A 23,167-nucleotide genomic window follows, 5' to 3' on the forward strand; every position below is an offset into this window, starting at 1 on the left:
ACGCCATGTTTAGCCCCAAGAGACACCCTGCCCCCCCCCCCCCCCCCTTCTTCCTGTCTGACCGGGATAGTCTCCTGCTTTGAGGTGCATACAGTGAAAAACCAGGTCAGGAGGATTCCATGAGCATTCCCATCTCACTACACAGCACGGAGACCCATTCACAGAAAGAGCAAACTAAAATCCATTAAAGGAAGCTGATGTTGAAGAGTGATAAGATGGAAGATGAGCCTTGTAGCATGTGGTTGGAAACATTTTCTATCTTTCAACAGACTCAGGCAACAGGTGTCACTAACCCTTTTCACACATACGGAAATCTCCTGAAAAACTCTGGAGATTTGGCTACCCGGAGGGGATTTATTTATATGTGTGAACACAAACAGCCGCATTTTTCGCGCAGACTTTAACCGGAGTTTCTCCGTCCAGACCCCTAGTATTTTATCTGCAGAAAATCCGAGTGAGCTGATGTCTGAACGCGGCGGCATATACTCCGGAGATTTCAATTCCGAGCCAATGGGACCCGAGTGCCGTTTATAAAGTGACTGCCTAAAGTGTCTGCAAGCGACCACTACGATCTCCGTGCATGTAACTAAACGGCTGCATTATGTTTTCTATTCATCAGTATGTTGTTCTCCACTCTTTTGTGGATGTTGTCATTCCATTGGATTACACATAGCATTGATATAAAGGCAAATATTCTCATTACAGCATCGTGTAGCGGACTCTGTTGCATCGGCCGCTACTTCTGTATTGTTTTTTTTACATCACGTCTTACCTCAGGAAATCCCCAAGAATAGATTTTTAATCATTAAGAGCTATTACACAAGAGCAGGATAAAATCAGCCAAGAGACAAAAAAAAAACCCATCTTTGTCCACAATGGTCCCCAAAATCGACACAGGAGCTGTAAATTGGTGATTAGAGTAAAATGTAAACAGGATAAAGGTTTACTTGTGAGCTCAAAGGCAGCTTGTTTCAGATATATAATGCTGAGATGAAGAGTAGTATGCTGAGGACACCTGCCATGCACTCAGCGCACAAAACAGCACAGATACAAAAACCAACAGGAAGAGTGGAGGCTATGAATAAGAACAATAAACATGAACCGCTGTGATCCCCGAGGAAGACGAGCGATAAAGAGGAGGGGGAACAAAGGAAGCACAGGGCAAGAAAAGGTGATGATGTGATTGGAAAGCAGAGAAGGAGTGTGAAAAAGCTAAGTCAAGTGGAAACAAAGAAACACTGATGCAGCAAAGAAAAGGTGTATTGACAAGAAAAGAAAAGATGTTTGCAGAAACTGAAGTGTAGAACAACATGAGGATAAACAAGGGATGAAAACAGCATGACGTGCAACGCAAAAGAGTCACAGCTTTAGCTCTTGTTGAGGACAGAGAGGAAGAGGAGGAGGAAGAAAACAGAGCAGTTGGCGACGTGAGAGGAGGCAGAGAAAAATATGAAGAGAGGCGGCTGAAATGAAAGCCCTTATCTCTTAACGCAATTCCCGGACTACAGCTGCCCATTTCCAAAGCAAACAAAGTGAAAAGACATTATGTTTGCTCAAAGTTTTTCAGGGGATTTTAAAATCTCCATAAACAACAGCATGTTACATACACACAAAACAAAGAGCGTGCCAACATGCAAAGTGTGTTTATTGCTCTTAGCCAGGGGTCTCCAACCGGTTTTCATCTGAGAGCTACATTGAAAAAGTAGCCACGAGCCATTTTCATCACTTTGCTTCGGTGTTAGGTGTTATTTTAGTCCCTGAAAAATGTCTTGTCCACTGCATGCAACCATCATTTCCTTCATCAATACTCCATCCATAAAATGGCTTGTTGAGCTTTGCAGGGATGGGCGCCACTTTCTGTTGCAGCGTTTGCCTTCTTTGTCAGTTGGGTGAATAAAGCTTGCTGTTTTTTTTTTTAAGTGTTGCTTTCAGGATGGTCACCTTTCTCAGATATTATCTTTCTGCCAGCAGAGAAGTCCAATGCAAAGTTTCTGGGGTGTTGTGGAGCTCACTGAAACACTGGCACCGCAGATGAGGCACACACACTTCTTGAGTTGTGAAAAACCCTAAAAAACTGTTATATATATATTTTTTTTTTCTTGGCTGGGCCACCTTTGTTGTCCATCGTAAATGTGTCTCAAAAGGCTTGCAAATGGCACCAAACTCCTTACTTTAGCTCTGCTAGCGCGTGATTAGTTCCATTTAGGCGTTGACAACCTTGACGGGAGCATTATGTTTTTCTATAAACTGTTGGCCATTCCTTTTATTTTGTATTGGATGGGGTGGCTGTGGCTGTGGATCAGTGGTTCCCACACATAGACCTGGGCTACCCAAGTATATTTCTGACCTGTTTTTATTTTTTTTATTTATTTATTCATAAATAAAAGAGACCAGGGGAGAGAGAGACGGGCAGGAGTGCAGGCGCAAGGCACAGAATTTTAAACTGTGCCTGAGAGACCTCGACGGCTCCGTGCAACATAACAAAACTCCAGTTTAAAAAAGAATTCCCACTAGACTCCTGTGCAGAGATAAGACAGTAAAACCAAGAGAGCAGAATCACATCAGCTCCAGCTGTCCGTACATTCCTCTTGTAAAAGCAAGGATTGAGCTGCCTTGCTCCTATCAAAACCGATTTACCTCCTCCTTGTGTTTGTGTCTGTGCGTGGATAAGATGAGCAGGTTAAAGCTGTTTGTTGCAAAAACTCTTAATTTAGAGGGGAAAAACACATCTGATATAAATGCAAACCTAATATTAAAATATACCCTGGATAAGAGTCGACCCCCTGTCCCCCCACTTAGCCACAAACTCCACCGCCCGGGTATCGTATCATTCTGTGGGAAACGCTGCTGATTATCACTTAACAGAATTTAAAACAGGGTCATATTAATTTATTTTTTTACCTTCTGGGCTCAACATGCTCTATCATTTCCTTTCCTTTTGTGTCATTCATTATCTCACTGCTCTGCTCAGTGGCAGAGATCAGAGGACATTAAAGGAAGCTAAGTCAAGCAGGCAATTGCTAACTGGAGTTAATGATGCAACAACCTGTACTTTCCCAGGCTTTATCTTATAAGCAATGGTGTCTCACTCTAACTGCAACTCCACACACAGTACTTGAGCGTGTGTGTGTGTGTGTGTGAACATACGCTGCCTTCAGTGTGATGTAATCAGCTGCAGGGCTGATGCACTGAAGTATAAACTAAGAACTGTATTGTGTAAGGGGATGCTGACAGCTCGGGGTTCAGAGGATTACACTGTGGGCAAATGTTAATTACATCAGCTAATTTATGACACATTCATCTACAGGCCCCCGCCAGCCGGTCGCCCTGGGCAATGCTGACTAGATTTGTGAACAGCTCTCAAGTGGTCCAAACTGACTCAGAGCATCATATTGTACTAGACTCGTATTTCTCAGTGTCAATTCGACACTAAGCCAGGATTCAGATCATTCAATCTGGGGACTCTTACAACTTGACTGACTTGTCTGAGAGCATCACATGAAACAGTCGACAAAGAGCTCTGCAGGGGGGCCGATGATGAGTCGATCAGCCCCATGGGCAGGATGTTCAAGCTTCGGCAAGTGTTGTCAAGTTGAATGGTGACACCAAGAAGGAGTTAGAGTAACAATGGCAAGCGCTATAGACGAGAAATGCTTTATAACACAGAAGACAAGTTAACTCAATAAAAAAACAACAACATGGTTTTTCGTTTCACTCTGAACACTCTTTACAAGAGATTGAATAAAATAAAAACCAGTAGGGATGCAACAATACACATAAATGTATACACATATGTGTCACAGTATTGTGTTCATAATATGATTTTTCAGTTTTCTACAATTTTCTAATTTTTGTAAAAAAAATTCTATGGAAGTCATTTTTTACAGAGCCCATATTAAGACCTTTTTGGGGTTTGTATATTTAATCTATGTTCCTACTTTTGTACGTTCACAATAGATAAAGTTCTAAAAAAGTGTCTGTTTTCATGAACTGCTCCTCCTTGCTCCCTCTACACTCTGAGTCCGTCAGCTGCACTCTGCTGAGCCCCCACTGTTAGACCCCACGTGGGCCAAGTCTGCTCTGATTGGTCCGCTCTGTCGTTATTGGTCAGTTGCTCAGCACGCGTCTCGGAAATTTCAACATGAGCTGCAGGGCTTGCCACAACGAGCCAATGGGCTTAGATCAATGATCTCACACTGACAATGACGTCGGACTGACAAATTTTTATCGAGGGGAGCTAGAACCGAATTTTTGCACATAGATGTGCCTAAACATGCACAGGACACTTGGAAAACACACTAAAGGGCATATAAAACCAGAAAAAGCATAATATGGGACCTTTAAATACTTATTTTACTAAATATATTTTTACTTAAATTCACAAAAATACAATACAATACAATATATATATATATATATATATTATGTTGAATTTCTCATCGATTTAAATTGTCCATTTTTGTTTCTGTTCTTTAATTATACCGTCAGGTCCCCAGGCATTGTTACATCCCTTACAACCAGTATGGCACCTAAAGCACTTTAATGGACTTTCTATTTGTCCATTTTGGCGACCCCTGTGGTCAGATGCTGACATTGTCCGTTTCATGTGTAAGCACTATTTTCCACCTAAAATATCTTGCCTTGCTGACACCTACCCTGCGGCAGGAATGAGAGGCATTTAAAATACCAACATGAAAATAATCAATGTTCTCTCTGGCAGTTTGATTTGCTTCGGAAGGTCATACAGAGACATCACTATAAGTTACCAGTTACTATCATTACCAGTTGAGAAATCCTCACAGGAGCTTTAAGGTTTAAAATGGGGTGTTTAGAGTGGACAGTTCTGTCTAATATCAACTGGTTTTAGTCCAGGTTCTGTTGTTAACATTCAGGTGATAAGCTCAAAAGGTGGAGTAGAAGAAGGACTCTCTCTACTCATCCAGTCTGCCTGTCATTCTCAATCGAATCGTTTTACATGTTTGATAATTACAACTAGCATCCTGAGTCTAACAACATGAGGCACAGAAAATGTGCGGGGGAGAAAACCAAACAAAACAATGTGCAAATGTCTGCTGTGATGTGCTCCTGAGTGACAGCAGCAATTATTTTAAGATCCACTTAAGTGCAGTTCACCCCAGGTCACCTCATTTTTCCACCTACTATCTCATCACAATTTACCTGTGACAAACTGTGAAAATTAGAAAGGCAAATTATTTGTGTTGGACGCCCGTGTTGGAAGTTTAATTATCTATACTTTGTCTGAAATGACTTCTTACAAATCTCTACAAACATACAAAGCACAATTCACATAGTGTCTGTAAGAATGTTTCAAAGACCTAGGGCAATGCCGTGCAGGATTCCTATTTTTGTCTTGTAAACCACCCCGTCTCTTCAACATGAAAATCAATTAATCAATACCCTAATTGAATGACTCTGTGACCTGTGAAACCTGCCCTGTAATACTCAAATGCCATAGTTACCATGTTGTTTACACAGTCTTTTCTCCAGTGCTGCTTGACTCAAACAGACTCTTTGTCAACTTAGAATTTCCTTTTTTTTCCTGGGGCATGATGTGGGTCTTATTACAGTAATTAACTCCTAGAGAGCTGGTGAAAGGTTAATATGGTGCATATGATGGTGTTCACGCATACAAGAGCAACAGCTTTACTTTGTAATAAACACACCTCTGATTGACAGGTCATATTTCAGAGGTTGAAAAATATGCAAAACAATATCATCAAGGAAAATGTATTTGATTTTTACGTGCATTATGTTTGAGGGCACGAGAGCTGAAGATCCTTTGAAGAATTGGCATAAAGAGTGAAGCTTGAACACATTTCCCTGCTATTTAATGGAATTAATTAGATTATTTCCTTTAAAGGTAAATAAGCGAAACTCTGAATGTAAATAGAGCAGATTAAATCAAATATACCTGATGTAAACATATTGACAACTTCCTCAAGAGTACTATCAAACTACCTCTGGGTTTGTTGTTCTTAGCTCTGTGTTCACACTGACAGGACGGCACAATGCTCCCTTCAGATTATTGTGTTATGTTCAGAGGCCTTCCCCCCACAAAAAAAAACGTTAGCAATTTTCCTGCGATTATCAGCACTGCTGCTCTCTTTAATTACAGACACTTGCGAGTGGAACAGGATGTGATGGGCGTGGAAGTGTTTGAGACAGGACGGGAGGGGGAAGCTGAGGGATGAACGAGGTGTGTCTAAAGTGAGCTTTTGTTTTGGTTTGAAAATCTGCCCTAAAAGTCAAGTTTTATCTAATTATTTGATAATCTTCAATAAATGAGGATGAAATATGTCCCATATGTCTTAATTCTTAGATCCAACAGTGGATATTGGTCAGCATAAGAACATTTGAAAGTGTTATCTAACTTCTAAACATAAAGCATCTCCTTATCGTTTTATCTTCATCCCTTCAAAATCAGGGCAGCAATTAATCAGGCAGCTTTAAGACTAATATTAGAAAATGTTTAGAGCATTAATCAATTTGTATTTAATCTTCATTTATTTAATTCTGCTAATAAATTTAATCAATTTATTTCCTCCCACTAATGCATGCATAATCTCTCTAAATCACTTTAATTCTTCTTTCAAGAGCAACAGTACGAGTATTTCCACCAGAATGTCTCTTGGCAGGATGTCCTGTCTTGGCATGCTCACCTAAATATGACATCAGAATATGACCATGCCTTGATAAGTGGGGATTTATGTGTTTTGCTAGTTGATAGGATTTTGTGAGAAACTTTTTGGATTGGTTTATTGGAGGCACGTTGTCCGTAAGAGAGAAAACAGATTTACATTTGAAAGTTTGGATATTAAGAAGGATTAAAAGGGAGAGTGATCGCGGCGTGTGGATGTGTGCTTAAAGTTCAAAAGCAAACAGAGAGACAAGAGGTGGAGTTGATGAGCAAAGAGATGAACACAGTTTTACCCCGCAGGGAGGTGTAGCTACAACAACATAATAAGTCGAGTGAAAACATGAGCCAGAAGAAAACATCCAAGTGCTGACTGAAGGACAAAGGCAATCTGCATGAAGATAAGCATCATAGCTCGCTTGACGGTGCACAAATCAAATATTCCTGTGCAGGGAGGGGCGGGGGGAGGCCGAAGAGGAGAAACAGGAGTTATGAGGGGAGTAAAATAGCGATGATGAGAGGAAAGTATAGAGGGAGAATGACATGCCTCCTGCTGTGGCTCACTGATAAAGAAGCACTAGTCTTCATGCCTTCATGCATGAGAGTGGAAGATAAATGAGAGGCAGGATGAAAGGAGGAGAGAGACAGATGAGATGTGAGGGAAGTGGAGGGGCTTTGGTAGTTGCCTGGTGAGCAGATGATGAGAGAAAAAAGAAGCCGAAAAGACAGCGGCGAGAGGAAGAAAAGTTATTATGATGATGATTATGATGATTTGTGTAAAAGTTGGATTGCTTTATTTACTCCTGTTAAGAGTAATAATCTCTGCATTAAAATGCATATATATATATATTTTTTTTAAATACGACCAGTGACTTCATATTTGATTCACAGGATTTGTTGACAATAAAACTGTAGTTAATTAAAAGCCGTATCATTTGGTTACTCTTCGCATCTCTATAAAAAACACTCAAGGTTAGAATTTCAGAAGTGCAGCCTGCTGGACTGTGATTATTTATGTCACTGAATAAAATGTGCAAAGGACTGTTTGTATTTGTATATATGGAAGCATATGTGAGAGTGTGGCTAATGGATATTATGCATGAGAGGGAAAAGTCTTTCGATATGTGAGCATCTGTTGGCTGGTGCACTGGTGTAATGGGAATTGGTCTGCTCAATATCCACATCTGACACTAATCCCATTACCTCAGGATTCTCCTACTCCAACTCCTGCAAATATCATGTATCTACAGTTGTCCCCATGTACACTTCCCTAAATGAAGGACACCTATGTTTATATTGTGTGCAGGAAAAATAGATTCATGTTTACCAGCCCTGTGGAAGAGCTAACCCTCGGGAATACATCTTATATATTTCAAATGTAACAGAGGTCACACATTTTAAGCATTGGCGCCTGGTTAAGGAATTTTCCTCCTGGAGAGGGTTTCAAGTTTTCTGTCCTCTCTTTAAAATGCATTACAGTCTCCCAAGATCACAAGTGTTAAACATGAACAGCAAGCATGGGAACTGTAAGGTACTTTAAGTGACCTCCCGGTGGAAAGGCTTCAGCACTAACCAAGTACAAAAAGAGATTATGTGTTTGAATTGATCAGAAAGTACCAGAACACAGAAGCTGCTTTCAACATGCATTCCTGAACATTTCTAGAAAACGTCAGGCTGGCCTGTCTCTGATATCTTCCAGATTTGTTCTTTTACGTCAATCTTCACAGCGGGAGATTTTCCCTATTGGACGTGAGGGGTCAGGAGCAGGATACAGTATGATGTAAAACATACAGAGAGGAAGTTACATGTTAAGAACATGTCAAGGTGGCAGATGAGGCAACGCTATGATTATAATTTTTGCCTTTATGTCAATGCTACATGTACTGGATGTATTTACAGTATCACCGAAAATTGGTGAGCAGAAAAGCTGCTTCATTACATCATGAAGATGGCACTAATAGCAGGACATAAACCTCATCACCCTCACCTATTCACCTCAAGGTTAATTTTCCTGATTATTACTTGCTGTATTCACACATCAGCTCACGCCGACTTCTTTCAGAAATCCTACTGGAACTTTCAGGCAAAAATCTGGATAAAGCCGGAGTGAAATATTCTGGCCATTTCTGTCAGCCACATGCAGCTCACTCTGAACATTTCAGAACATTTTCATGGGTTTGTGCACGTGTGAAAAGTACTGCAGAGACATTTGAAGCTAAGAACGGTACCTATAAAAAGCACCAGGTATTATTATTCACATATCGTAATTCTTCCACAGCCACTGAAGACATTTAGTTGAGACAGGCTCAGTTCTCTCCTTGATTGGTAAGATGATGTAAATCTGCCAATGAATGGAGTTCCCCTTTATAATTAATCTAAATTACAATAAGCACCATCAGCCTCCTGACTGCAAGGGAGGGCTTCTAAATTACTGAAGTTATAAATTAGATTGAGATCACTTAGACCATGATCATTTCAATGAGAGTAATTTAAACTCATTTAGACACAGACTTGATTTTGGCAAAGATTTGTGTGTCTGTGTTCAAGTGTCTGCGGATAATTCAGACTGTCTGGAAACCAGTCGCTCTATTCAAATAAAAGACAGGTTGACACAGAAAGCAGGAGTTTTAGGAATTTTTCAGCTTAACTGTCAAGTCAAGTGTGTACGCCCCATGTACAGAGGCCATAGTCTTTCTTCTTTACCACATTTCTTATAACCCTTCTCTATCCCTGATTTCTGACTCTATCCACTTTATCTCTAAATAAAGGCCCAAAAAGCCCAAAAATAAACCTTTATGAAAAAAAAAAAATCTCTGTCAATTTGACTAACAATGTCAATGAGTTTTAATCTAAACACAACCTTCAGTGAGGTCCCATTGTACTGACAAGATCTGGAGCACACTTCTACATCATTATAGATACGTGAGGTGAGTATAACTGAGTTAGCGTTAACTCCAGTTTTGAGTTCTTTCCTCAATGAACAGCTGCGTTTTCTATTTAGTATTTTACCACTGAGCATTGACAACGTGCTATTTGGAATACATGATTAATAAAAGCTTGAGGCACAACTCTGCCCCTTTTCTAACATGCCAGTTAGCTTTAGCTAAAGTCGATTACATGTTGACATGCACATGTCAGCTGCTCCTGCTGTGAGATGACAGCACCGAGACCAAATTGAGATTTCAATGGCAAGTCGTGACATACCAAAACACTTCTTGTACTTGTGTGTAAAGAAAAAAAAAGGATATGAAAGAAGGATGTGTGAATGACAAGACCTGCAATTTTGAATCAGTGATACTCAAACCCGCAACAGGCAATCACACAGTCGGAGGCAGCTGAACAAAGACCAACTGTGTTAAACCCAAGCAGCAAAATCAACCACCTTTTTTTGTAACATGCTCCATCTTCCATGCCATTTTCGCCAGCTGATGGTTGTTACACAAGAACCAGAGATGTAAAAATACCATTCCTTTGTGGTATTTTAGTATTGATGGCCAAAATTCTTGAAAACTCAGAGATGAAAGTTTGACTTTAGTGCTGTTTCATGCAGTTTTTTTTTTTAAATGCATGATCAAAGTTTTCATATTTATACATAGTAGTCTAGCCTTGTCTTAAAATAACAAGTGGGTCCAAAGCTGCACCGATCGAACAGCTCAACGGTACGGTGAGCTGAGAGACAAGGCCATGTACATTCATCAGCATTAATGTATCATCAACAGAGATTGATCTACCATACAGGAAGGACGGCAGCTCCATTGAACTTTCATGAAATCGGATAATCATGGAATTTAAAAAGTGTAAAAAAGAAGACATTTGGGCTACATTCAAACAGAAATAAAAAGAGAGCAGTGTAACGTAAACTTTGGCCACTTAACAACCACACACCTCCTTCCCTCTAATCTATGGTTTCTTTAGCTCATGGACTCCTGACTTAGAGGGAGGATTAGAACCTAATTGCAGTAATTTTCCTCAACAAATGAGGCGGCACAAATTGTAATTGTCTAATTAGTATTAAAGTGTAGGGCGAAAATGTAAGAGCCCTCTAGCAGTATGTCATAAAGATGCATATTACCCAACACATGACTGCAAGCGTAGGAGGGGGCGCATACATGTATGCATACATGTATACATACAAGGGAGTCTTAAAATACTGGGAAAACATGGAGGGGCTGTCAATCAGCCTCGGGCATGCCGCCCTCAGAAACTGAGTTTAAGTGTTGGGAGGAAAAAGCTAAAGAAGAAACCACAAGAATTTGGAGAAGCTGCTTAGTTGGTCAAAGGTTTAACGAATGATTAACTAGTGGATAAATGCTTTAAGGGCAGGTTAGAAAAAAAAAACCTTCACACAGCAGTATGTATAACATAGAGGATAAAAACTGCTCATCGGCAGCATAGAGTTATAAACTTGATGGAGGCATCATTGTGATTTGTGCTTGCTTCTCCACAAAGTCCTCACAAAGGTTAGCTATGTCCCATGTTAGGGGTTGCACCTTTCATTCAAGGGTGCCCTCAAATGCAGCAGAGAAAATGTGTCCTGTTTCCCGCAGCCAATGAAGGATCCATCCTGCATCCTTCGTGGCCCAACATATCCCAAGAATCATTGGGTGCCATTTCTAACAAGCTGGCGGATTCTCAAATGGTCGAGCATCACACGTTTATATGCAGGTGATTGGTTTCAACTCAGTGGAATAGCTACCAGTACCAATGTAAAAAAAAAAATACAAGGGCCTTTGAGACACAGGTGTTGTGAAAGGAGACGGTTTAACTCCCTGATCCGTAACCTTCTTCACTTAAATTCATTTTTCAGCAAATCTATTTCAGCTTCTGTGTTACCTTTTAAGAACAATTAAATGGAAGCAAAATGGTTTTAAGAAGACAAGGGCTGCGATGTAAAAAAAAAAACTTGACAGATGCTTTGGGTGTCTGATATAGATAGCTAAAAATAATCCTGGCAATTGAGAAAAAAAAAGTCTGACTTTTTTGCAGCCAAACATCCCCTTGCTCTAGTGGACCAGGATGAGCCATTGTTGGTCACTTGGAGGACTCTTGCAATCGGGGCCTGACAGACAAGCTGGGTCAAACAGTGATATACGACATCCTGTCTGAAATCTGCTGTGCCATCTGGCAGCCACTGAAAGCCCAATTTCTGCATTGGTAAGACAGGACTCAGGAGTGGAAAGATGCAGAGAGCAATTTTTGGGAGACTGGAACTTCTTGGTAAACACAGAAAAAAGAAACACAGACTGAGGAAAGCTATAAAACATTCTTTATTTCCCAAAGGAAAAATCCAGTAAAATGTTATTTTATTTCTAATTCAACCAGATATGTTTAGTCATTTGGAAAATAACAAGACATCTTTTTGCTGGGATTATCAAAGCCTGATTTTACCACACATGGCTTTATTTGGAGTGCAAACAAAGTTAAACCAAAGCAAGTGCTCTAAAGCGTTTGCGATTATCATTTGTGACTTACTAACACATCAAAATCACAAAATGTGGCACGCTTTCCCTTTAAAGAAAATTCTTAACTTTCATTAAAGCTTGTGACGCTGAGAACTATCCCCCACCACCAGTTAAATCTCCACCAGAGAGCAGAAATGTATACATTTTTGTTCATGCTTACAAAGAGTGACAATGACCATTTCTCGATGTTTGACATACAACATGAGATATTTTATCATCTTGGCTTTCCTGCTGATTCCCAGGAAAGAATCATGTTGTATTTATCATTCTGATGTAAATGATATAGCTCATTACAATTCAACCTGATTATTATAATACAAAGAAAACTCTATTATGACTACCGTCTAGTTCTCTTAGAGGTATAAAATGTTCACGAGACTGTTAGAAATGCATTGCCTTGAGGATTCAACTAAACTCAGAGACAGGTGGTCTTATTGGCTTTCTCCAATATTGCCAAACCTTAAGTCATGACGCAGACGAGAAATACTTCAACAAATAAATGCTTGCACTTTCATGCACATGGGTCCCAAGAGATGGTGACATAAAAAAAGATAAAACTGAGGATATTGTTGCTATGACTTCTGGATTGTAATCTCAGTGTGACATATTGTGCTGGGCGCCTCACACTCTGTTGGCTTTCAGAGTGCCACTCTGAGATTTACTGTCCAATGCTAAAAGAAAGTCTACACGCTCTACAGCTAATGTCAGGATGGTTTGGCAAAGTACAGTACATCAAGAGAATAATGTATTGCTTGGAATATATATATATTTTTTTTTACAGTACTGTTGATCTGCAAAATATTAATAATAAACCAATAAACCGAGGCATCTTGTACTTTAGAGCCGTGGTTCTCAAAAAAAGTCTAAAAATCACTTTTCAAACATGTTTTTTTGTTTCATCTCTTTGTTCTGTCAAATGTGTTGTACCATCTGAGGACCAAACTGCACAATTTTCCATAAAACAAATCTCAGTGGTTGAAAAATATAGATTAGATATTTATTGCCATTTGCACAGGTATATTGGAATTTTTGAGTCAGCTCGACAAACAAGGTAAAGGTATAAAAAATAGAATAGCAATATAAACATGAGAGAAGAAAAAAGAAATAGTTACAAATAAAAATAAAAAAATGTTCAGAAAAACTATTTGGGTCCCAATTTCTTGATAAGGAGTTGGTGGTGGGTCCTGAGAGTCCTGACTGGTCCTGGCTAGACCAGTTGAGAACCAGTGCTTTAGAGCAACGTTAGTTCTCAGTCAATCGTGGTTATTGTTTGATTTGAACAATCGATCCACCTGTTCGGAGCGAGGACCAATAAATCAATACTAAGTCACCTATCTGAAGGAAGAGGACTAATGAAGAGGGAATGGGACAAATAGATTCTTCTGCATTAACATCTGCAACCTGCAACACTAGAACAGCACGAAGACAGGCAGAGAAGGAAGTGAAATATGATCTCAGTATTCATTGTGCTGCGTGCTTTACATTTTAATATTGTTGCTTTCTGTCAAAGCTGGTTGCAGTTTGTTTTATATGCCTCAATGAAAGAGATGAATCAGTTTGGTGACACTCAAAAGAAATGTTTAGGACTCTCTATAGTCATCTCAGAATCCTTACCAAGGTTGTGCAGCCTCTCAGGGGTTGTAAATTATTCTGTTTGATTACAACTCTACTGAGGGTGAACATATCTGAGCTACGGTGGTATTACCCAATCTCACAAGACTTCATGTACTTCTGAGAACGATAAAGGTGTCATTTTGTCCAAATATCAGGTGCAACACGTCTTACAGGCGTGTCAAGGAGCTGTCAATCAAGCACTATCTGCACATGTCCTCAAGTCCCCGGGAGAGGACTTGAATGTAATCATCTAGAATAAGTAGCTGTGTGGGTGTTTTATCCACAGGTGTGAATGGAAAGAAATAGACGTCTTCATGGCATATATACACTTTATTGACATGTCAGAGAAGGGGATGCATATGTGGTTAATGTTATTGATTATATAAGGGCTGTGAAAAAGGTTTATTTTTAACAAAAAGGGGGGGAAAATAGACCATGCCTTAAGAGCTGAAGAAATACATTACTGCACAAAAATGACAGAACCTGAATTGTGTAGTTGTGTATTGTATGTAGGTCTCCTCCCTCCCTGTTCTCACAGAGACTCTCAGTTAAGGACAGTTTGCTTCGGGCAGTTTTACAGCCGTGCCACATCTTCTCAGTCTAACATGCCTGCCCTTTCTGCACTCCAAGGAATATTCCGTGGCCTGGAAAGGTTCCTGTATCCTTCACCTGATCGGACCCTACCACACATTGCCAGTAAAACCCTGGTGTGTCGCAAGCTGTTTTCACCAAGCAGCAAATTTAGTTTAAAAATAAAGCCAGTGCAAGAGTATAAAAACTGCAGTTTCTTGAGTGTCCACTTGAGGCTGGCTCCAACAGCCCCAAAAGTCACATCCACACCCCCTGCTCCGTAATCACATGGGCTCACCCATTCACTTGGAAATTGGAAACATGTGGCTTTTTGCTTTCACACATGCATATAATCCTGAAACATTAGCGAAAATGTGCAAAAAAGTTGCATCTGGAGTTTTGTGCATTTGTTAAAAAACTAAGCTAAAACTATTTTTTTTCAAATGCTCTACTCTATTTATTATTTCTATACAGAGTGGAATACATATCTTACCATTATAAAAGGTAAACAATACCAGAACTAACTTTTCCATACAGATACAGACCCTTCAGAGTTCACACAGCGTGTACTCAGCCCATAGTTCATTCAAGAAGTGTTGGATTGTAACATATTTGAAATCCTGCATCACCGACACCTCCCAGCCCTCTTGTGGACAAATGGCTGTAAAGCTGAGAAGTGACAGAGATGAAAACTAATTTCAATAGCTCCGTTTGCCTTAGGCAGCACAAAGGAGAATCTTGATATCTTGTGCTGCAAAACAACACAGCCAGGGAGGACTGTTATTCAACAAAACCAAATTATGCTGACGCTGATGGTCTGCTTGAGACTAGGAGCAATAATAAAGCAAGAATGGCAAGTCTTCATTACTAATGCTTTGTGTGGTCCATAGTGAATTGATAACACACTGAAACTCATTTCCTCTAAATATATACCTCCAAAGGACCTCTGGAGTCAGTTTGATTGTTCATTAAAATGAAATAATGAAAAACTTTTGAATGACAAAAACAATTTCATCATAATCGGCAGTTCATCAAAGTTTCAAAAAGCATTTTGGCTTCAGTCGGAGTTTTGACAGCCACTGGGTAATAATGTAATAGGTATCATTTTCCATAATTTCCTTTCTTAAACATCAAAGCATGCACATTTAATAGAGTTGTCATTTGAGGGAACATAATCAGTCTTTATGGGTAATCTACACAAAATAATGAAAATGAAGGGACAATTTCATAACTAATTAATAAGTCCTGGAAAAATGTTTTTTTTTTTGTTTTTTTCTTTCTCTCACTTAGAGCAAAAATAGCCATGGGGTATCAGCGTAATAGGTATAATATTTTATCTTTCTCCTCTTGATTTTCAAAGCATGAAAGTTTAATGGGTTGACCTTCAAAGCCCCATTTCATCAGCAAAGTTTCACTGGAGGACTCTTCTGGTTTTTACTGAAGTCCCAGTTTTGATTACAGGGGAAGGAGGGCGAGAATTTACCAATGAGTTGGCTGCTGCTGAAATTGTACCAACCACTGATTGTTATTCTAATCGAAAGTAGTTCAGATTTGTTGAAGATATTGTTAAAGACAAAATGCTTTTGATTTCTTAAGAGTTTGATATACCATAAATGGTAATTTCACATACATCATTAAAGTAATTTTGTGCTTATATTGGTGGCCTTTTGGGGAATACGGTAAGTGGTATGTCTTGTGTATTTGCTGACCCCTTCCTCAACATGTATGTGTAATAAAGTAAAAACTAAACTTCTCATCTTTTCTATAAACTATTAACAACACAGACTATATGTCAACACTCAGAGATTCACACTCACATTCTTACACTCATGACCTTGCCATGCAGGGTGCCTCCTCATTAAGATTTAACACATGAAAGCAACACATCTGACACATTCATACACACCCAAACACATGTGGCGACGCCTTTGGGAGCAGTATTGGGGTTAGTGCCTGCAACAGAACACATGCGGAGAGGAAGTGGCGATGTGAACTGGATGAACCGAGTTAAAGCTGTCAATCTTTTGATTAGTCGACAATCTGATCTTCCTCCTGCACCTGAAGATCACGGCCAATACCAAAGTTGAAAACAACAAGTTGCCAACAACAAAAAGCCAGCAGATGGACGAGCATAAAGCATAGACATAAGTCCAACAGTTATATGACAAAAACTCTCAGTTAACCAATCAAACACTTGTTCTTTCTGTAACACAGCTTCTCTATAGGTTTCATTGTTGTAGTATTCCAGAAATGTCCTGGTCTCAGGACCACGTTTTGAAGGTGAAGGGCTCGTCTCGGTTACGGCTGCAATCTTTTTCGTGTTAAGTGCTGAAGGAGTGACACGCCCCTTGCACAAGAGATGATGATTTTTCATAGATAGGTATGGTCTTGGTCCAGTCTTGGTATTTCCCTGCCTTGTCTCGATCCCTAAATTGCTTGGTCTTGGTCTCTGAGTACTCGGGTATGTCTTGTTCTCGGTTACTGTGGTCTTGACTACAACACTAGGTTTTAGTCTAAAATATGGCCAACGTCTGCCGCATTCAATATCACCACACATACAGTATAGATGTTTTTTCTTCTTAATATCAAAATGATCAAGATCACCTTTAAATCTGGGACCAATTGTTCATGCTGGGAGCCTAATGTTTATTACACACTAAGAGAACAATATCCATGGTAAAAAGATGCTCTTCAGAAAATCTGCTCATTAGCCTAATGGCCTGGAACCAAAAACTCATCAGTTACACATCCTGAGCAAGAGGCTTTAAATGACTAAACCAAGCATTCTCTTCAAATAAATCAAAACTGCATTAAACAATAAACAGAGTACAACAAATGGGACTTTCAAAACGAGCTATGTAATTGGTTTGCACTTGGGATGCTGGAGTAAAAGCTGTGATATAATAAAGGACATGATGTTATGCATCTGTACAGCTTGAAGTTAAATGACAAGAGCTACTACAGAGCGAGTGTAGCTTCAAAGATACTCATTTATGTTTTACTATCTGGTTCAGGGGCAAAAGCGAAACATTTCTGAGGAAACCCAGATGGTAGGCTTCACACATTTAGTCGACCTGTTAACTACTAACCCAAATTCAATCATATTTTTAGTTTGATTGGGGTAAGTAGTGCTGTGGATAACAGCCTATTGCAATGCCACAAAAAGCTGAACTGAAGGACATTTAGAGAGATAAAAGTCTACATGGTAAACAACTAGGAACTTCAGACTGAATGGATAAGCTCTGTTGCACATAGAACAAATGTTTAGGTGAGATGGCGTCAATGGAAATTCAGAATAGAGTCATTTAGCTTTCCAAAAATGTTTAGGAAGTTCTGCCAAGGTTTTAAGGTAAACAAAACAAACAATGCTACTTCCATGGCCACCAAAGCACAATAGGTTTAGAAAATTTAGCTTAAAAAAAGAAAGAAAAACATCACACTTAAAATCAACATGTGTTTTTGAAACATAACTGTTATGTAGGATAATTGACATACTTATCTGTAAACTGTTTTTACATAAACAGCTTCGGAAAAAAATGAGGCCAGTCAAGATTTCCATAAATTAGCATCTTTATATGCATGATAAATTATATTCTAGTGTCTGAAAATGTTCAACACAAGTACATCTTGTTTTACTTGATAAAGTTCTGCATTGACAAGCCATCAAAGAACCTGTGCACCAAAAGCGGCATAATAACATCACCCAAGACAAATGTGAAAGACTTGCGGAGATCATGCCAGGACGCATGAAAGCTATATTTAAAAAAATAACGATTATTCCACCGAGTTTGGATTTCTGAGTTCCTCCCAAGAGTATTCTGTTGATTAAAAATTAATATGAACTTGTTTTCATTGCCTTATTCAGTCTGAAAAATACAGCATCCTTTTGCTATCTTAACCAGTTGTCATTTTCCGCCAATAAAAAGAGTTGAATGAGAATATCTTATTGCGAGTGATGAAGTCGGGAGACATAAATGTTCATTTGACTCAAGCTAAAAACTTTAAATGGTAGAACCAGAGAAAAACAACATATTTTTGCAGTAGTCTCTTAATCCTTTCCAGAGCTGTATATATTTTACACACATTTGATAGGAGAGAGTTCTCACAGGAAACCTCCACAACAAGGTCAGTGGATTATTCCAAATAAATACGTCCCTGTTTAATCAGGACTCGCTTTCACACTTACACATTAGTAGTGTGAACCATGGCACTGATGAAAAAGCTTGTGTTTTGGCCCTCAGTTGGCCCTGATTGAATTAATGATACCATATCTGCCCTCTTTTACTATTCAATGGTCATGTTTAGCAACCCGCCCCCTCATTAGCTTTCAGCATTTCCTGTGCTATTATGTGTAATAGGGCATCTTTGTGTTCTATTTTTACACTGGACACTCATCAGTCATTGGCAAATATTCACACAAATGCAGCACAATAACCTGTATGTGAGCTTTTCATGCACATTAGTGTGAAGAACGTGAGCCTGAGTGGGTGTGTGGCCACCACAGCACAACAGACGGGGCTCATGTCATTAGTACTCAGTGGAAAAAATAAGTCTTTGATGTTTCCAATCCTTTTTCTTGTTTGATGGTGCTGGCCTTGTAGTTGAAGCACAAGAATCAAATGATGTATTTGTGTTATGAGGCCCTGAACCCCACATCAGTTAGCCCAGGCTAGTTGCCTGGAATATTCATATCAAAGTGAGAGACCTTTACAAAGCCGAGACAAGAGCGACTGGAACAGTCAACCGCTTCCAAAAAACACCAAACAAACTCTGTCTTCGTGCAAAGGAAGCGTGTCGAGTCACATTTAGGGGACAAATCTGAAGTCTGCAGGTGTGAAGGGGCGACAATAAATCTTAGAGCTACACACTTGAAGACAACCTCTGAATGGAATGATGAATGAAAGAGGAACGCTGAGCCAATCAGGACAGCCCAAGTTTAACCAGGACCAAATATTTTGAGGATTATGAGGAGATGGAAAACATTACCGGGGAGAGCGGTGCCTGGTCCAACTTGCCAGAACAAATTGGATGGATGGATGGATGGATGTTTGTATTTTCCTCCGTTTTAGACGAATAAAATATCAAACGTTAAGCCTCTGATCTGTCACCGTCTATTACTGACATGTTCTTGAAGCTTAATTTAAGATAATAAAAGAGATATGCTTCATGTATGTGTTTTCATGGAAATAACTGTTCTACTTTTAGCATTACATCACTGAAGGCTAATGAAATGAATTCAAATATCCATCACAAATGTGAATTGCAACTTCTGTCTTTGCACAAAAAGTTTCAAAGAGTCAGCAGAAAGGTTATTTTTTGGGGGGGTCAATTTAACTTCTGACAAACAAAAGTTACATAGTTACTGTTAGGTGGGGGTTACAATTATGAAATCGAGAAACAGACTGTGGATCATCTTAGATCTATTCAGCCATGGTCAGACAACACAGAAACACAACACACATGGCTGACAAAGTGCAGACCATCGCTGACCCATGCTGACCAAGATCTCACAATCATTGACAATCATTGGCAAAGTGGCCATCATGGGCAAAATGGCAAAGTTGCAAAGTCTTCATCACACAGTGTTGCTTATATTCTGCTGGAAGGTACAGCCCACAAATTCCTTTCCATTTGGGTGCATCACCATAAAACAATAAAGATGACATGACACTGATTTGTATACGTAACAGATGTAGACTCTCTGTCTAGCAAACAGTTGCTGACAACATATAGTTGGCTCCTATCCATTTATAGATCTGCTACTACTTAGGTGCTTCACCCATATAAGGTTAACGCTTCACAGACCCAAAAGTAGAATTACTGTGAGATGGTTGACACAATTTAAAGATATGTCAACAAAATTATCAAGATGAATGAATCCCTGAAAATACATACTAACAGTTACAGATACATGTTCAATAAGCTGTTGTAAGTCAGAGCCTTTAAAGGGCCTTAACTTTACATGGAAACTATTAACATAGATATTTGTGTGTTTTAGTACAGTCTCCATTCTTTTAGAAGATAATTTTCTGACCCAGTGTCTCGTGAAAAAAAGACTGACTGAAACTAACTACCAGCGGGAAAAAGGTAGTTGAAGAGGTTACATTGGACAAAGATGGGAAAACACACAATCATGCGGTCTAACATTGATAAAAAACAACAACACACACACACAGAACTGTAAACAAGTGACTGAGTGGCGAATATTGGAGTGTGAGATCTGAGGATGAAAGCAATGTGTTCCCTTTTCCCTTGATTCAAGATCATTCCTCTTTTATACAAGATTGAAGGTACCCGCAAGAAACCAGCAAATTTAAATTCAAGAAGACAAACCAGCACAATCAAACAAGGATCACCTGCAGGCAGAGACACTGAGATGAGACTGCTGTATGAAGGGAGGCTACACAAGAAAGATTAGCACAAATCAAAAAGGAGGGATTGGATACACCAGAAAAGCAGGATGAAGGAAGAAGGGGAGGATGTGTGTCATATTATGAGGCTGTGTGTGTGCACATTCTGCTACCCCCGACACATCTTAACCATCTATTATTACATTAAACACAGAGGATCTCCATATTTGTTTCCAAGAATTCCAGTATAAATAAGCACCAAGTCCAACACATCATGGAATTGGGTGAGAGTAGCTCAGTCGGTCTTGGGTTGGCAACCGGAGGGTCATCACATTAGTCACATTACGGACCAATGTATGATGTATCACTTCCCAGCACTACCCGCCTCCACTCCACCTCTTCATAAGCCCAAAGTTAGTTTAAGTCAGCATTTCCAATAAGGCCATCGTTGAGCCTTATAAGACCTCTTCAGAAAACAATAAGTGACATCACAGAGACTGCGTCCATGTTTATACATGCTATGATATATACTCTGTATATCAAGGAGGATTTTCAACACCCCAAGCTCAGTCAGGTAATCTGCACTATAAATAAACCTACTTGGAAAAGGAGGAGGACTGGAACCAGTCCTTATTAGGGCTTTGGTTTTAACACGAGCTTTGACTAAATCCAACCTAATATATCTTTTTGCCAATATTATGAGGCGAGGATGATAAGGGCTTAATGTATCAGTATGGGTCTTACTGTATTCTAAAGGCAAAGCTGTATGAAAAGAGAATATAGAGCAGCCAACAATGCATTAGGTTTTAAATAGGTTAATGGTTAATTAAAGGTTACCAGATTTTTTGTCAAGCTGAGGATGGTCAGTAGTTAACGATATTATCAGCACACGTCAAATTATCTCCCCAGTGTATCAGTATCTGTCTCAGAAATCCAATATTGATAGGGCTTTAGCTCAAACAATACCCATTGTTATTGCTTCACCTTCACCCCCTCATTAAAGCCTCTCCCCGAGAGGTGACATTTCACGTCCCAAGTGTCAGTTTTCATAGCGAGGGCTTTCTGTCCTTCTGATCGAAATTGGCTCAATAAAAGTTACATGAACTCGCCAGATCAGCACAAACATTCAAGTTCTATCGATTGATTCATCACAGTTGTGCAAAGTTGTCTGCACTCTCTCAGCGTCACACATTGGTACACAAACAAATCCCTATGTCTCTTATCATCTATTTTAAGCAGCAAACACATTCTTATTTATACACATTAATGCTTTTAATCCAAGGAGAGAAGAGAGCCAAACTGGAGTCAACAAATGTCAAACGAAAATATGCCACAGGTCTCAGCCCTCATTAACTTTCTCCTCAAAGTTACGTGGGCACTCCCCTTACACGTATACATGCAGTAATGCACGTCTCCAAGCGCACACACACCCCCACACACACACACACACACACATTAAGCACCAGAGAGGTGTGACTTTAAGTCAGCACTCCTCTATTCCCTGGAGCAAAAAGTCAGGGTCTGCGCTGAGGTGATAAGTGCACTGGGAATTCACCCAGCAAAACACACATCCTCAAACACAGACAGAAAGTCACACAATGACACACCAGAATATAAATATAGATGTACTTTCACATTCAAGCACCAATAAAATTTCATTAGTATATAAATCCCATTGACTCAATATTATGAATAAATACTTTCACATTCTAAAGTAGTGTTTAAACTGTTGAGCTTCCACAGCGTGACAGAAAGAAGCAGAGGGATACATCCTCATACAGAATGCATGCTCATGCATTTATGCATCACCGTACCATTCGATTGCTTTACACCACCTAGGGGCCAGTTAGAGGTACTCAGCAACATCTAGTCTTACCTAAAGTGACTCCACCATGCATGCTACCAATGACACACGTGTGCATCCATGGGCTGCACTTAAAAGTGATGACGTGTTTTTAAACGCTTGAGCAGCTACTGAAGCTGAGAAGGTCTCCGAATGGCACGTAGTAAGTAGTTTTAAGTGTAGTAGTTAAGTGGAGTAACATTATTGTTAAGGCTCCAAATGAATAGGTTCTGCTTTTGTTGAGTGTTTTAATTTTGTATAACGAGTACCTGTGTAACATGAAGAAAACCGTAAGGGCAGAGGAACAAAAAAAAAGACGAAGCAACTGGGGAAAAAAGAGGCTTTGCAAATGTTGCTCTTTACTGAGAGTGTGTGTGTGTGTGTGTGTGTGTGTGTGTGTGTGTGTGTGTGTGTGTGTGTGTGTGTTGACTGACCAGTTTCTTCCTCTTGTCCTGCTCAGTTGGTGGCTCCTCATCATCACTCAGCTTGGGCTCCTCAAAATGGCTCATCAGCATGCAGCTGCAAACACAATAATATTTAACTCAATATTAATAAGCACACATACATGCTCAGTAGGAGGCAATTTCAGAACAGGCAACACACACACACACACACACACGCACACACACACACACACACACACACACGCACGCACAGAAAAAGGCTGATCCCT

At 39.6% G+C, this 23,167-nt stretch overlaps 1 protein-coding gene across 1 annotated transcript in view; it reads right to left on the reverse strand.

Moving 5' to 3' along the window:
• The window catches only part of ipo11 (importin 11), a 135,698-nt gene that overhangs the window by 6,323 nt on the left and 106,208 nt on the right, over positions 1–23,167 (reverse strand). Inside the window, exon 29 of the mRNA XM_020646465.3 lies at positions 22,929–23,013. Within this exon, the coding sequence (XP_020502121.1) occupies positions 22,929–23,013 (85 nt within the window). The remainder of the gene's footprint in view (positions 1–22,928; positions 23,014–23,167) is intronic.

The sequence above is a fragment of the Labrus bergylta genome, chromosome 2 (assembly GCF_963930695.1).
Source record: "Labrus bergylta chromosome 2, fLabBer1.1, whole genome shotgun sequence".
Classification (NCBI taxonomy): domain Eukaryota; kingdom Metazoa; phylum Chordata; class Actinopteri; order Labriformes; family Labridae; genus Labrus; species Labrus bergylta.